Source organism: Macaca fascicularis, chromosome X, assembly GCF_037993035.2.
Source record: "Macaca fascicularis isolate 582-1 chromosome X, T2T-MFA8v1.1".
NCBI classification, from domain to species: domain Eukaryota; kingdom Metazoa; phylum Chordata; class Mammalia; order Primates; family Cercopithecidae; genus Macaca; species Macaca fascicularis.
Genome location: NC_088395.1, coordinates 47,722,712 through 47,734,404, shown reverse-complemented (window position 1 = coordinate 47,734,404; position 11,693 = coordinate 47,722,712). Strand labels below are relative to the sequence as shown.

The window sequence follows — 11,693 nt, the reverse complement described above, 5'->3', positions numbered from 1 at the left end:
ATGGTGATTGTGAAATAGTGACCGAGTATATCAGAAGCTGACTGAGGGACAGTGATGACTCAGACAGTGGCTGAGAAACTGATTATACCATTGGTAAAACCCTTTGCAAGAGACTTTATGAAAGGCTGTAAATCAAGGACTGAGGGTGCTGGAAGCTGACTGAGAAGAAACGTGAAACTAGGTGACGGCGGTGTCTGAGATACTGTGTGATTGTGTATGCGTGTGAATGTCTTCGTGGGAGAGGCTGTAATCGGGGATCGTGGGTGTGTGAAAAAGTGGCTTGAGTGAGAAAGGGGTAGGAGAGGTGGTGATTTTTGTGCATGTGTGGGAAACTTCAGGAGAGACTAGTTAGTGGTGACTATAAATCAGTGACTATTTGTGTATGTGAGAAAGTAACAGGCCAAATGAGTGGCTCAACATTTCATGAGATTGTGTGAGTGTGCATGCATATGTAAGGAACTGACTGGTGAGAGAAAATATTGGCAATATTGACTGAATGAGACAGGCTGTTAAACATGATTGTGTGTGTGAAACTGTTAGAAGGAGACTGTAGTAAGGCTGGAATCCATGACACAGAAAATGACTGTATGAGTGACAGAATGTCTGAGAGGTTGTGTGATTAAGAGAATATAGTAGAGGTTGTAAATCCAGGCTGGGTGCGGCGGCTCATGCTTGTAATCCCAGCACTTTGGGAGGCCGAGGTGGGAGGGTCACTTGAGACCAGGAGCTTGAGACCAGCCTGGGCCACATGGTGAGACCCCATCTCTACTAAAACTTAGAAAAATTAGCATAACGTAGTATTGTGCACCTGTAATCCCAGCTACATGGGAGGCTGACGTGGGAGGACCACTTGAGGCTAGGAGTTTGAGTTTGAGACCAACCTGCAACATAGCAGGACGCTGCCGCTACTAAAACGAAAACGAAAAACAAAAATTACCCAGGTATAGTGGTGCACACCTGTAGTCCCAGCTACTGAGGACACTGAGGTGGGAGGATCGCTTGAGCCCAGGACTTTGAGTTCGAGACCAGCCTGGACAATGCGGCAAAACTCTGTCTCTCCAAATAATTTTAAAAATTAGCCAGGTGTGGCGTGTGCCTGTAGTTCCAGCTACTCGGGAGGCTGAGGTGGGAGGATGGCTTGAGCCCAGGAGGTTGAGGCTGCAGTCTGCGATGACACCACTGCACTCCAGCCTGGGTAACAGAACCAGACCTTGTCTCAAAAAGAAAAGAAAAAAACAGAACTGTGTAGATAGGTTTAAAAAAAAGAGAGAGAAAATAACAGACCAAATGAGACTGTATGAGAGGCCACAGGTCAAATGTTCCAGGCCCTGGAGAAAAACCCTCTGTTTTTTCTCTTCCTCCACAGGCCCCTCCTGCTCAGTCCCCTGGGCCGGCTTCTCCTACTTCTCAAAAACTTGAAATACTGGGGTTCCCCAGGGCAAAGCCCTGGGACTCCTTTCTCTCTTCTCATGCATCCCCTCTAGGTCATCTTATCCCGGTCTTCGCACTTGAAATACAACTTACCCTCCATGGGATGCCCACATTTTTACCTCCAAGTCAGACTGTCCTTCTGGCACTTACCAGAATCTCTAAAGTTTTGTTTATTTCATTGATTGATTCATCTAGCAGATGTTTATTGAGCATCTACTGTTTGCTGGTGCCTATCTAATGTCCTGCAGACCCAGCAGTTAACAAGCCAGACAAAAATCCCTGCCCTTGTGGAACTGATATTTAGGGAGTGAGAATAACAAGAAGCAGGCAAATACATAGTAGCAGGTAGGGATGTAATAATTAAATAAGACAAGACTCTCACTCCTTGTTTAAGAAATCTGCAGTCATTTTATTGCTAAACGTGTGGGAGAAGATAGAGTGCCGACAGTCCTCTTCCACAGGGAATCCTATGAGTATTTATACAGTTTAAAAACAAAGGAAATATTGATAATATTATTACCAGGGCAACAGGTGGTTAAATAAAGCAGCCAGCCAGAATTTCAGATATCTTTTCTTTTTCTTTCTTTTTTTTTTTTTTTGAGACAGAGTCTCACTCTGTCGCCCAGGCTGGAGTGCTGTGGCACAATCTCAGCTCACTGCAGCCTCCGCCTCCCGAGTTCAAGTGATTCTCCTGCCTCAGTCTCCCAAGTAGCTGGGATTACAGGCGTCCGCCACCACACCTGGCTAATTTTTGTATTTTTAGTAGAGACGGGGTTTTACCATGTTGGCCAGGCTGGTCTCGAACTCCTGACATCAGGTGATCCACCTGCCTTGATCTCCCAAAGTGTTGGGATTACAGGCATGAGCCACCGCGCCCAGCCAATTTCAGCTTTCTTGGAGAGTTTGTTTTCACAGGATAACACAGCAATGATTGTCTTGAAGTCTTAGAATCTTAACAAGACTCCTTTGTTCAAAGCACATTTTCAAGGATAGGCTTATGTTATCAGAGAACAGAGTACATCTGTAATGGGTACAGATATTAACACATACCTTACTGCCCATAAAACAAGTGTTCCTGAAGAACTTCTGTTTTAACAGCTGACCAAATTATTACATTTGAATTTGCAGAATGGTATCTCTCCCTGCCTCCCTGAGAGCAGAGGAAATTAGGCATTGCCCTCCTATCTTTCTTACGCTTCTTTTTGTTAATTAAAAGCAAAATAAAATTTTAAAGCAAGCCCTGGAGTTTCATTAGGGTTTATAAAAAGAAGGGCTGGTGTGATGGCTCATGCCTGTAATCCCAGCACTTTGGGAGGCTGAGGGTTGGGAGAAAATCTTGAAGCCAGGCATTTGAGACCAGCCTGGGCAACACAACGAGATCTCATCTATACAGAAAATAAAAACATTAGTTGTGTAGTGGGGTGTGCCTGTAGTCCCCGCTACTTGGGGACACTAAGGTAGGAAAATCAATTGAGCCCAGGAGTTTGAGGCTGCAGTGAGCCATGATCAGACCACTGTACTCCAGCCCAGGTGACAGCAAGACTCTGTCTCTTTAAAAAAAAAAAAAAAAAAGTTTGAAAGCTACTGGGCTAGAGAGTGACAGGGATGCCAGACAAGGGTATGGGGAAGACCTCTGTGAGGAGGGGGAACATTTATCCATCTTCTCGGGGGCCAGGATTTTTGTCCTATTCTGTGCTCTAATGCTGAGAACCGTATCTGGCATCCAGTAGGTGCTCAATAAATGTTGAATAAATTTATCAAACACAGAGCACCTACTATATGCCAGGCACTGTTCTAAGGACTTTCCAAAAGCTTAACTCCTGACCGGGCACTGTGACTCACGCCTGTAATCCTAGCACTTTGGGAGGCTGAGGCAGGTGGATAACCTGAGGTCAGGAGTTCGAGACCAGCCTGGCCAACATGGTGAAACCCTGTCTCCACTAAAAATACAAAAATCAGCTGGACATGGTGGTGCACACCTGTAATCTCAGCTATTTAGGAGGCTGAGGCAGGAGAATTGGTTGAAATTGGGAGGCAGAGGTTGCAGTGAGCCGAGATCATGACACTGCACACCAGCCTGGGCGACAGAGTGAGACTCCATCTTGAAAAAACAAACAAAAGCTTAACTCACAATCTCTGTGACACACCCTACCTATGTTGTAGGTGCTGTCTGTGAGCACATTTTACAGAGGGGAAACAGGCTCCAGAAGGGGGGTGTTACCTGCCCGAGGGTTCTCTGATGGAACATGGCCCCGCTTGTTCCCTCCTAATCACCCCAGACCCTGGTGGTGTCCCCAGCTGGGCCCATGGGGCAATGGATAGCCCCTATTCCTCTCCTGAATCCCTCCCCAGGCTCCTGCCACTTCCCTTTCTCACTTCCCTTGTGCTGACCACCCCCACCACAAGCTGACCACAGGGAACCTCTCAGGAAACGAGGGCCGAGGTTAAGGCTGGAGGTTAAGGCAGGGTGGAAGATGGAGCAATTGCCTCGATGCCTCCTCCACCCCCATGAGCAGGGACACACTGAGCATGGCACACTCACTTCACCCTGGTTCAACACCCCCACGAGGTTGACCCTGTCATTACATTAGAGATTATGCATTTTCCACATAGGGAAACTGAGGCTCAGGGATGTTAAGTGACTCACCCAAGGTCACACGGCTAGGAAGTTGCTGCACGCTCTATGTCCTAGGAGCTTCAATTGAACACTGAGAGGTTGCTGGGAGGAGCATGAGGTGCTGGGGATACAGCAACAAGCAAAACAAGACCAAGAGTAAGACAGGAAATGGGGAGGGGAGAGTAGAAGAGGAGGCAGAGGGGACAGGGTGGGGTCAAAGCAGGATGCCCTCCCAGTTCCTCCTGCCTCTAGGTTCCTCTTTCCCTGCTGACTCCAGGAGCAGATCAACCCAGATAAAGCGTGATCTCCTCTCTGGTAGAGGTGCAGGGGGCAGTACTCAACATGATCACAGAGGGAGCGCAGGCCCCTTGCTTGCTGCTGCCGCCGCTGCTGCTGCTGCTCACCCTGCCAGCCACAGGTGAGGGGGTGAGGGCCCAGCTGGCCCCAGGGGTGTCCAGGTCCACCACATCCCTGACTGAGCCCCACCCACCCATCCCCTGGCCCTGTTACAGGCTCAGACCCCGTGCTCTGCTTCACCCAGTATGAAGAATCCTCCGGCAAGTGCAAGGGCCTCCTGGGGGGTGGTGTCAGCGTGAAAGACTGCTGTCTCAACACTGCCTATGCCTACCAGGAACGTAATGGCGGGCTCTGTCAGCCTTGCAGGTTAGGGGGCGTTTGGGGCGGGGGATGCGGGGAGGGAAGGACTGTCTGCGGGGGTCACCCAAAACTGGGTACTTTCTTTCTCTAGGACTTCCAAGGGTGGCCCTGAGGCCCTGATCGTGACCATACCTCAGGGTTTCTCAACCTTGTTACTATTGACATTTGGGGCTGGACATTCTTGGTTGGGGGAGGGGATTGCTTACCTGCATATTGTGGGATGTTTTGTAACATCCCTAGCCTTCCACTAGATGCCAGTAGCAATTCTCCCCACCAGCTGTGACAACCAAACACGTCAGCAGACATTGCCAAATGTCCCCTGGCGGTCAAAATCACCCCTGATTGAGAACCACTGATATCGCTCACACATACTGAGCACCTCCTGCACACTGGAAGCATTGCAGCGGGGGCGCAGCTTGGTATTTTCCTAATTTTGATGACAGCTCATGTTTATTGAGTGCTTACTGTATACCGACACACTGTGGGGGCAGGAGAGTTTGGGGAATTCTGAGGGCAGCTCTAGGCCCCTAATTATGATGACAGATCACATTCATTGAGCACTTCCTGTATACCAGCTGCATGGCAGGGTTGGGAGATGAGCTTGAGGATTTCTGAGGGTAGCTCTAGTATCCTGATCATGATTTCCAGCTTGCATGGATTGAGCCCTTACTGTATGCCAGACCTGTTTTCTACTTGCTTACTATATATCCCAGATACACCATGGGAATGGGAGCTTGGGGATTTTTGAGGGCAGTTCTGGGCCCCAAGTCATGTCAACAGTTCACATCTATTTGGCATGAACAGCATACCTAGGGCTACGCAGTGGGTTGGGGATAGATCTAGGGTATTTCTGAGGAGGCCTCTGAGGCCATAGGGATGATGGCTCAGGTTTATTAAGCACTTTCTATTTATCTGCTACTGTGTAGTGTGGTGACCTGGTGGGTTTCTGACATCTGCCCTTGGTTCCTAGTCCTTACCTTTGCTTACTGCAGGCCTAGTGTTGGCCTTGCCAGCCTTCCAATGGTAACTCCAGATGCCTGATTTTGAAGGTAAATGACATTATCAAGCACTTACTGTATGTCCACTGCTTCCCATTCAGTATCCCAATATCCCTAAAAGGTAGGGACTTATCGATCCATCGCACACACACTTGCCTAGCAACCCCTCGTGCCTGCCCACACTCTGGAGTCCCACATGCCATCCTTGTCAGCTCATGCCAGGATGGGATATGTGTGCTCTTCTCCACAGGTCCCCACGATGGTCCCTGTGGTCCACATGGGCCCCCTGTTCGGTGACATGCTCTGAGGGCTCCCAGCTGCGGTACCGGCGCTGTGTGGGCTGGAATGGGCAGTGCTCTGAGAGGGTGGCACTTGGGACCCTGGAGTGGCAGCTCCAGGCCTGTGAGGACAAGCAGTGCTGTCCTGGTGAGGAGGATGCGCAAGGCGGGCACTCCCTGTCACCCAGCACTGGTGGGAACGATCGGTACAGAGGTCCTCAGAGTGGGCCCATCCCGTGTTTGTAAGGACCTAAGGAGGAGAGTGGCAGGAGGTGAGGTCAGAGAGGTGAGGAGGGCCCGTTGCCTGGGGGCCATGGAGAGGACGTTCGCTTTTCGTCTCAGTGATTCAGACTGTGGGCAAGGGAGGAACGTGATCTGACTGGGCTTGGGAGGAGAACAGACTGTGCACGGTGGGGGTGAGAGGGGAAGCAGAGGGACCCACATAAAGGCTTCTGCGGCAGGCCTAGTGAGCGGGGACGGTGGGCCCAGTGTGGTGGCAGAGGATATAAGGACAGGATTAGCTCATGTGGGGCACTCGAGGAAGCAAAGAGCCCTGAATGACACCCCACCTCCATCCCATTACCCTCTCTTCTCTCCCACAGAGATGGGCGGCTGGTCTGACTGGGGGCCCTGGGAGCCTTGCTCCGTCACCTGCTCCAAAGGGATGCGGACCCGCAGACGAGCCTGTGATCACCCTGCCCCCAAGTGTGGAGGCCACTGCCCGGGAGAGGCACAGGAATCAGAGGCCTGTGACACCCAGCAGGTCTGCCCCAGTGAGTGAGGGAAGCCACAGGATGCTGATGGGTGCACCCAGCGTGGGTCTGCAGGGTTACAGCAGGGAACTGCCAGGGTGAGAGGACTTTAGCACGCATGACCACACCTGCATCCCTCCACCTCCCACCCCACCACAGCACACGGGGCCTGGGCCGCCTGGGGTCCCTGGAGCCCCTGCTCAGGATCCTGCCACGGTGGACCCCACGAACCTAAGGAGACACGAAGCCGCACGTGTTCTGCACCTGAGCCTTCCCAGAAGCCTCCTGGGAAGCCCTGCCCAGGGCCAGCCTATGAGCATCGGAAGTGCACCGGCCTGCCGCCTTGCCCAGGTACACCAGGATGAGGCCGCTGATGTGGTTGGCGGGGCTCTTGATTGAGGGCATAGATGCTCTGCCATTTCTAGAGTTCCTAGACCATGTGACCATGCAGCTCTTCATTTGGGGACAGTCTGCTTCAAGGGTCTAGGAGCTGAGTGAAAGGATTGAGGAGGCCTTTCTCCTCACTCCCTTTCCTCCTCCAACAGTGGCTGGGGGCTGGGGGCCTTGGGGCCCTGTGAGCCCCTGCCCTGTGACCTGTGGCCTGGGCCAGACCATAGAACGACGGACGTGCAATCGCCCTGTGCCCCAGCATGGAGGCCCCTCCTGTGCTGGTGATGCCACCCGGACCCACATCTGCAACACAGCCGTGCCCTGCCCTGGTCAGCATCTCAGAGTTCACGATTTGCATGCCTAAGCCCCCCATGCCCTTCTCTGCTGCCCAGTTCCTGCTGCTGAGGCCTTGCTCCTGTCTCTGATTCCTCCTTTCCTGGCCCTGATACCTTGTTTCCACCCCGATCCCCCATTCGCACATCTGATCACCTCTACTCCCTCCTACCGCCCTCATTTCTTCCTCTGAACCTCTTGCTGATTCCCTGCTTTGTTCCAATCTCCTCTTGCCCTGTCTCTGCAGTGGATGGAGAGTGGGACTTGTGGGGACAGTGGAGCACCTGTGTCCGCCGGAACATGAAGTCCATCAGCTGTGAAGAAATCCCGGGCCAGCAGTCACGCTGGAGGACCTGCAAGGGCCGCAAGTTTGACGGACATCGATGTACCGGGCAACAACAGGATATTCGGCACTGCTACAGCATCCAACACTGCCCCTGTGAGTGTCCCCCAGACTGTGCTCTGAGGGTGGGGTGGCCCATGCAGGATAAGGGGTTTCCAACTCTCTGCTTTGCACCTCACGTCTCTGCAGCCTCCCTCTCACCTTCCCACCAAGACCTCCAGTTCTGACTCTGTGACCCCTACCCCTCATTGCAGTGAAAGGATCATGGTCAGAGTGGAGTACCTGGGGGCTGTGCATGCCCCCCTGTGGACCTAATCCTACCCGTGCCCGCCAGCGCCTCTGCACACCCTTGCTCCCCAAGTACCCGTGAGTGAGAGGGCAAAGTATGCCTGGGAGGGGGTCATGATATTACAGGCGGGAGAGTCAGCTACCCCTGGAAACCAGGGCTTCCACTGCTGAATCTAAGGTATCTGCCTTGCCGAGTGCCACCTCCCAGCTGCAGGAAGTGGGGAGAAATGAAAGAAGATGAGAAAGAAGCTCTTGGGGGAGAATTTGTAGCCTCTGTGCCCCTCAGTCACTCGTTCAGTCACTCATCCACTCTCCCATTCACTTAGTCCTTCATGTGTCATTGACTCCAACCTTTAGTTACTCATGCTTTTAGCTGCCGCCACTCAGGCCTCCATTCACTGCCTGGCTCCCACAGTCACTCATGCCTCCATCCACTTTGTCAGCATCTCACTGCCCTAAGGCACTCCAAGGCTTTTTCAGCAACAGTTGCAGATACACACAGCCCAGATCCTGTGGATCCTCCAAGGGACCCAGCTGAGCAGGCCCCTGACAGGAGGCATATGAGGAACAGCTGGTGCATGCAACAGGGGCTGCCACCTCAACCTAGGTCCAGGAAGCTGATTGGGCCTCCCAGGGAAGGTAGGGGTTGGGAAAGGCGTTCCTGGCATCAAGACTGTGAACAAAGACTTGGAGCTAGGTGATTAGCTGCCATAAGTGTTTCCAGGTGCCAGAAGGGCCCAGGTGTTAAATGTTCATCCATTTAACATCCAGGTGCCAGAGGGTTAAAACGGTCATCCCTTTTCTTCCTTCCACATACATCAAGCTACTAGATTAAGTGGACTATTCCCAGCTCGTGGAAGGGCTGCCATCTGGGAAGAGATCTCCCAGCTGGGGGGGTTAGAGTGGGGCCTGAAGATGAATTAGAGGTGTTGAATGGAGGCACAAAGGACTTGAGTGAGTGAGAGACTGAGCGGAGGAAGAAGCAATGGAGAAAACTGGGATGGGAGTGAATGGAGGGCTTGCCTAGTGGGAGAAACAACCCAGGTAAAGACCTTTCTGGACATGGACTGAGCTTGAATAAAGTGGAGGAGAAAGACAGAGAGAGATTGGCTTGGGGCAGGGATTTGGGCCCAATGATAAGGCCTTGAATGTCAGGACAAGGCATTGGGTTTTTTCCTAGAGGCGGTGGAAAGAGATATAAAGGATATATATTTTGGACGTAAGAGAAAGTAGCTCATGCCAACAAGTAACATTCACCAGCATTTATTGAGCACTTGCTGTGTGTAAGGCACTGCTCTGAGCACTTTACCTGAATTAACTCATTTATCCTCACTCGGCCCCGTGAGGTGAGTATTAATATTACTATTCCTACCATTCTCATTTGCAGATGAGGGAAACTGAGGCACAGGGAAGCTAAAGAAATTGCCCAATATCCCATAGCTAAAAAGTAATGTTGGGAGGCCAGGCACAGTGGCTCACGCCTGTAATCCCAGCGACACTTTGGGAGGCTGAGGCAAAAGCATCACTTGAGCCCAGGAGATTGAGGCTGCAGTGAGCTATGACTGTGCCACTGCACAGCCTGGGCAACAGAATGAGACCCTGTCTCAAAAAAAAGAAAACAGATAAAACAAACAAAAGGTAGCATTTGGCACATAGCAGGCGCTCAATAAGATCTGAATGCATTCTTGCCTTCCCTGAGCTTCTCCCTTCCGTTCCTTCCCACCCCTAATGCCTCAGGCCCACCGTTTCCATGGTCGAAGGTCAGGGCGAGAAGAACGTGACCTTCTGGGGGAGACCGCTGCCACGGTGTGAGGAGCTACAGGGGCAGAAGCTGGTGGTGGAGGAGAAACGACCATGTCTACACGTGCCTGCTTGCAAAGACCCTGAGGAAGAGAAACTCTAACACCTCTCTCCTCCACTCTGAGCACCCTGACCTTCCAAACCTCAATAAACTAACCTCTTCGAGCTCGTCTACGATTCCTTAAAGGAGGAAAAACAACCCATCCCCTTCCCCAAAAGTAGGGTGATAGCATCCCACAGGGCAAAGGGCACAGCACGGGCCAAGACACAGCAGTCTGTTGCGGACAACAGTATCTTCCACTGTGGTCGCAGGTTGGCAGGAGTGAAAGCGAGTGTGCAGCCCCAGCCTCTCCCCGCCGCTGCCATAACCCCAGTGTCTGGGCCCTGCGCAGCCCCCCTTAGTGCTCCAGGGCCGCCCGGCACGTTCCTCTGCAGAGCTCCGCGTTACGAATTCCCTGATTGGCTACTTGTCTTGGCAGGCACTTCTTGATTGGCAGGCGTGCTTGTTCGTTGTCTCCCCGCCTCCTGGACCTCCCTAGATTCCCACCAGCTGGAGCCTCAGAGGAGCCTCTGCTGGCCGACTCCGACTCCGCGTCTGTGGAGGATGAACGGCAGAGGCGTGGCCGAGGCTGGCACTCTGCCGCCCGAGCACCTGCACCCACCCACTCCCGACAGCCTAGCTCCAATGCCGCAATTACCAGCGACAAATAGCTCGGCGAGGCGGGGGGCGGGCCGAGGAAGTGCCTGTGTTGCACTCTGAGCTGAGGCGGGGGCAAAGAAGTTAAGAGTCAGTGTCTGCCCGCAGGAGCCCCCAAGACAAATCCAGACACTTTCCCCTGGTATTTGTTCATTCATTCAACACTTATTAGCGCCTGCTGTATACTAAAGCTAAGTCTGAGCAGCTAGGGTGGAGGAGGGCTGGTAGAAAGAGGACATCTGAGCGAGGGAACGGACTCAGAAGGTATTCCTTTCGTGTGAACATCTATTCAACACTTAACGCCTACTGTATACTAACAATAGTGCTGGACATCACGGGGAATAGAGAAGAAGACGAATCAGAGCGTTACGTGTCTCCGCAGTAAAGGGAACAAAGCCAGACACCAGTGCTCTTAGCATTTGCTCATTCATTTACCACTTACTGAATGCCAGGCCCCTTGTGAAGAGACGCATCATAAGAATGATAATAATCATGGTAATAGCTGCTACTTAGAAAGTACTTACTGTGTGCTTAGTAGTGTCTTAAGGCTTTCCATAGCATGAACTTATTTCATCCAGAGCAGACCCATGTGAGTCAGTATTATTATCCCCATTTTACAAAGGAAACACGCACAGAAAGGTAGTAGGCTGGACATTTTTGAAGCATCATGGATTGTGGTGAGGTCTTAAATATCAAGAGTGCTGTGGGTGGAGGGGACCCCTCTGTGTGGGGAGGTTTTGGGTGGGAGGTTTGTGACATGCACACCCAGAGTATATCGGTACACTTACTTGACTTCTCTGGGTCGTTTTCCCCCTTTTTTTTTTTTTTTTTTTGAGACGGAGTCTTGCTCTGTCGCCCAGGCTGGAGTGCAGTGGCCGGATCTCGGCTCACTGCAAGCTCTGCCTCCCGGGTTTCCGCCATTCTCCTGCCTCAGCCTCCCGAGTAGCTGGGACTACAGGCGCCCGCCACCTCGCCCGGCTATTTTTTTGTATTTTTAGTAGAGACGGGGTTTCACCGTGTTAGCCAGGATGGTCTCGATCTCCTGACCTCGTGATCCACCCGTCTCGGCCTCCCAAAGTGCTGGGATTACAGGCTTGAGCCACCGCGCC

The 11,693-nt window shown here is 52.1% G+C and overlaps 1 protein-coding gene across 2 annotated transcripts; it reads left to right on the top strand.

The window, feature by feature from the left end:
• The first annotated feature begins 4,368 nt into the window (after nt 1-4,368).
• On the top strand, nt 4,369-10,052 carry CFP (complement factor properdin). 2 transcript variants are annotated; one of them, XM_005593429.4, is made up of 9 exons: nt 4,369-4,466; nt 4,561-4,711; nt 5,954-6,129; nt 6,584-6,754; nt 6,893-7,084; nt 7,279-7,452; nt 7,704-7,895; nt 8,054-8,165; nt 9,825-10,052. In XM_005593429.4, the coding sequence occupies exons 1-9, from the start codon at nt 4,391-4,393 to the stop codon at nt 9,988-9,990; spliced, it is 1,410 nt and encodes a 469-aa protein (XP_005593486.3). In that variant the 5' UTR covers nt 4,369-4,390; the 3' UTR covers nt 9,991-10,052. The 2 variants fall into 2 exon arrangements, with proteins under 2 accessions (XP_005593486.3, XP_073886060.1); XM_074029959.1 differs by lacking the exons at nt 4,369-4,466; nt 4,561-4,711; nt 5,954-6,129 and adding an exon at nt 6,130-6,267.
• Nucleotides 10,053-11,693: the final 1,641 nt, after the last annotated feature.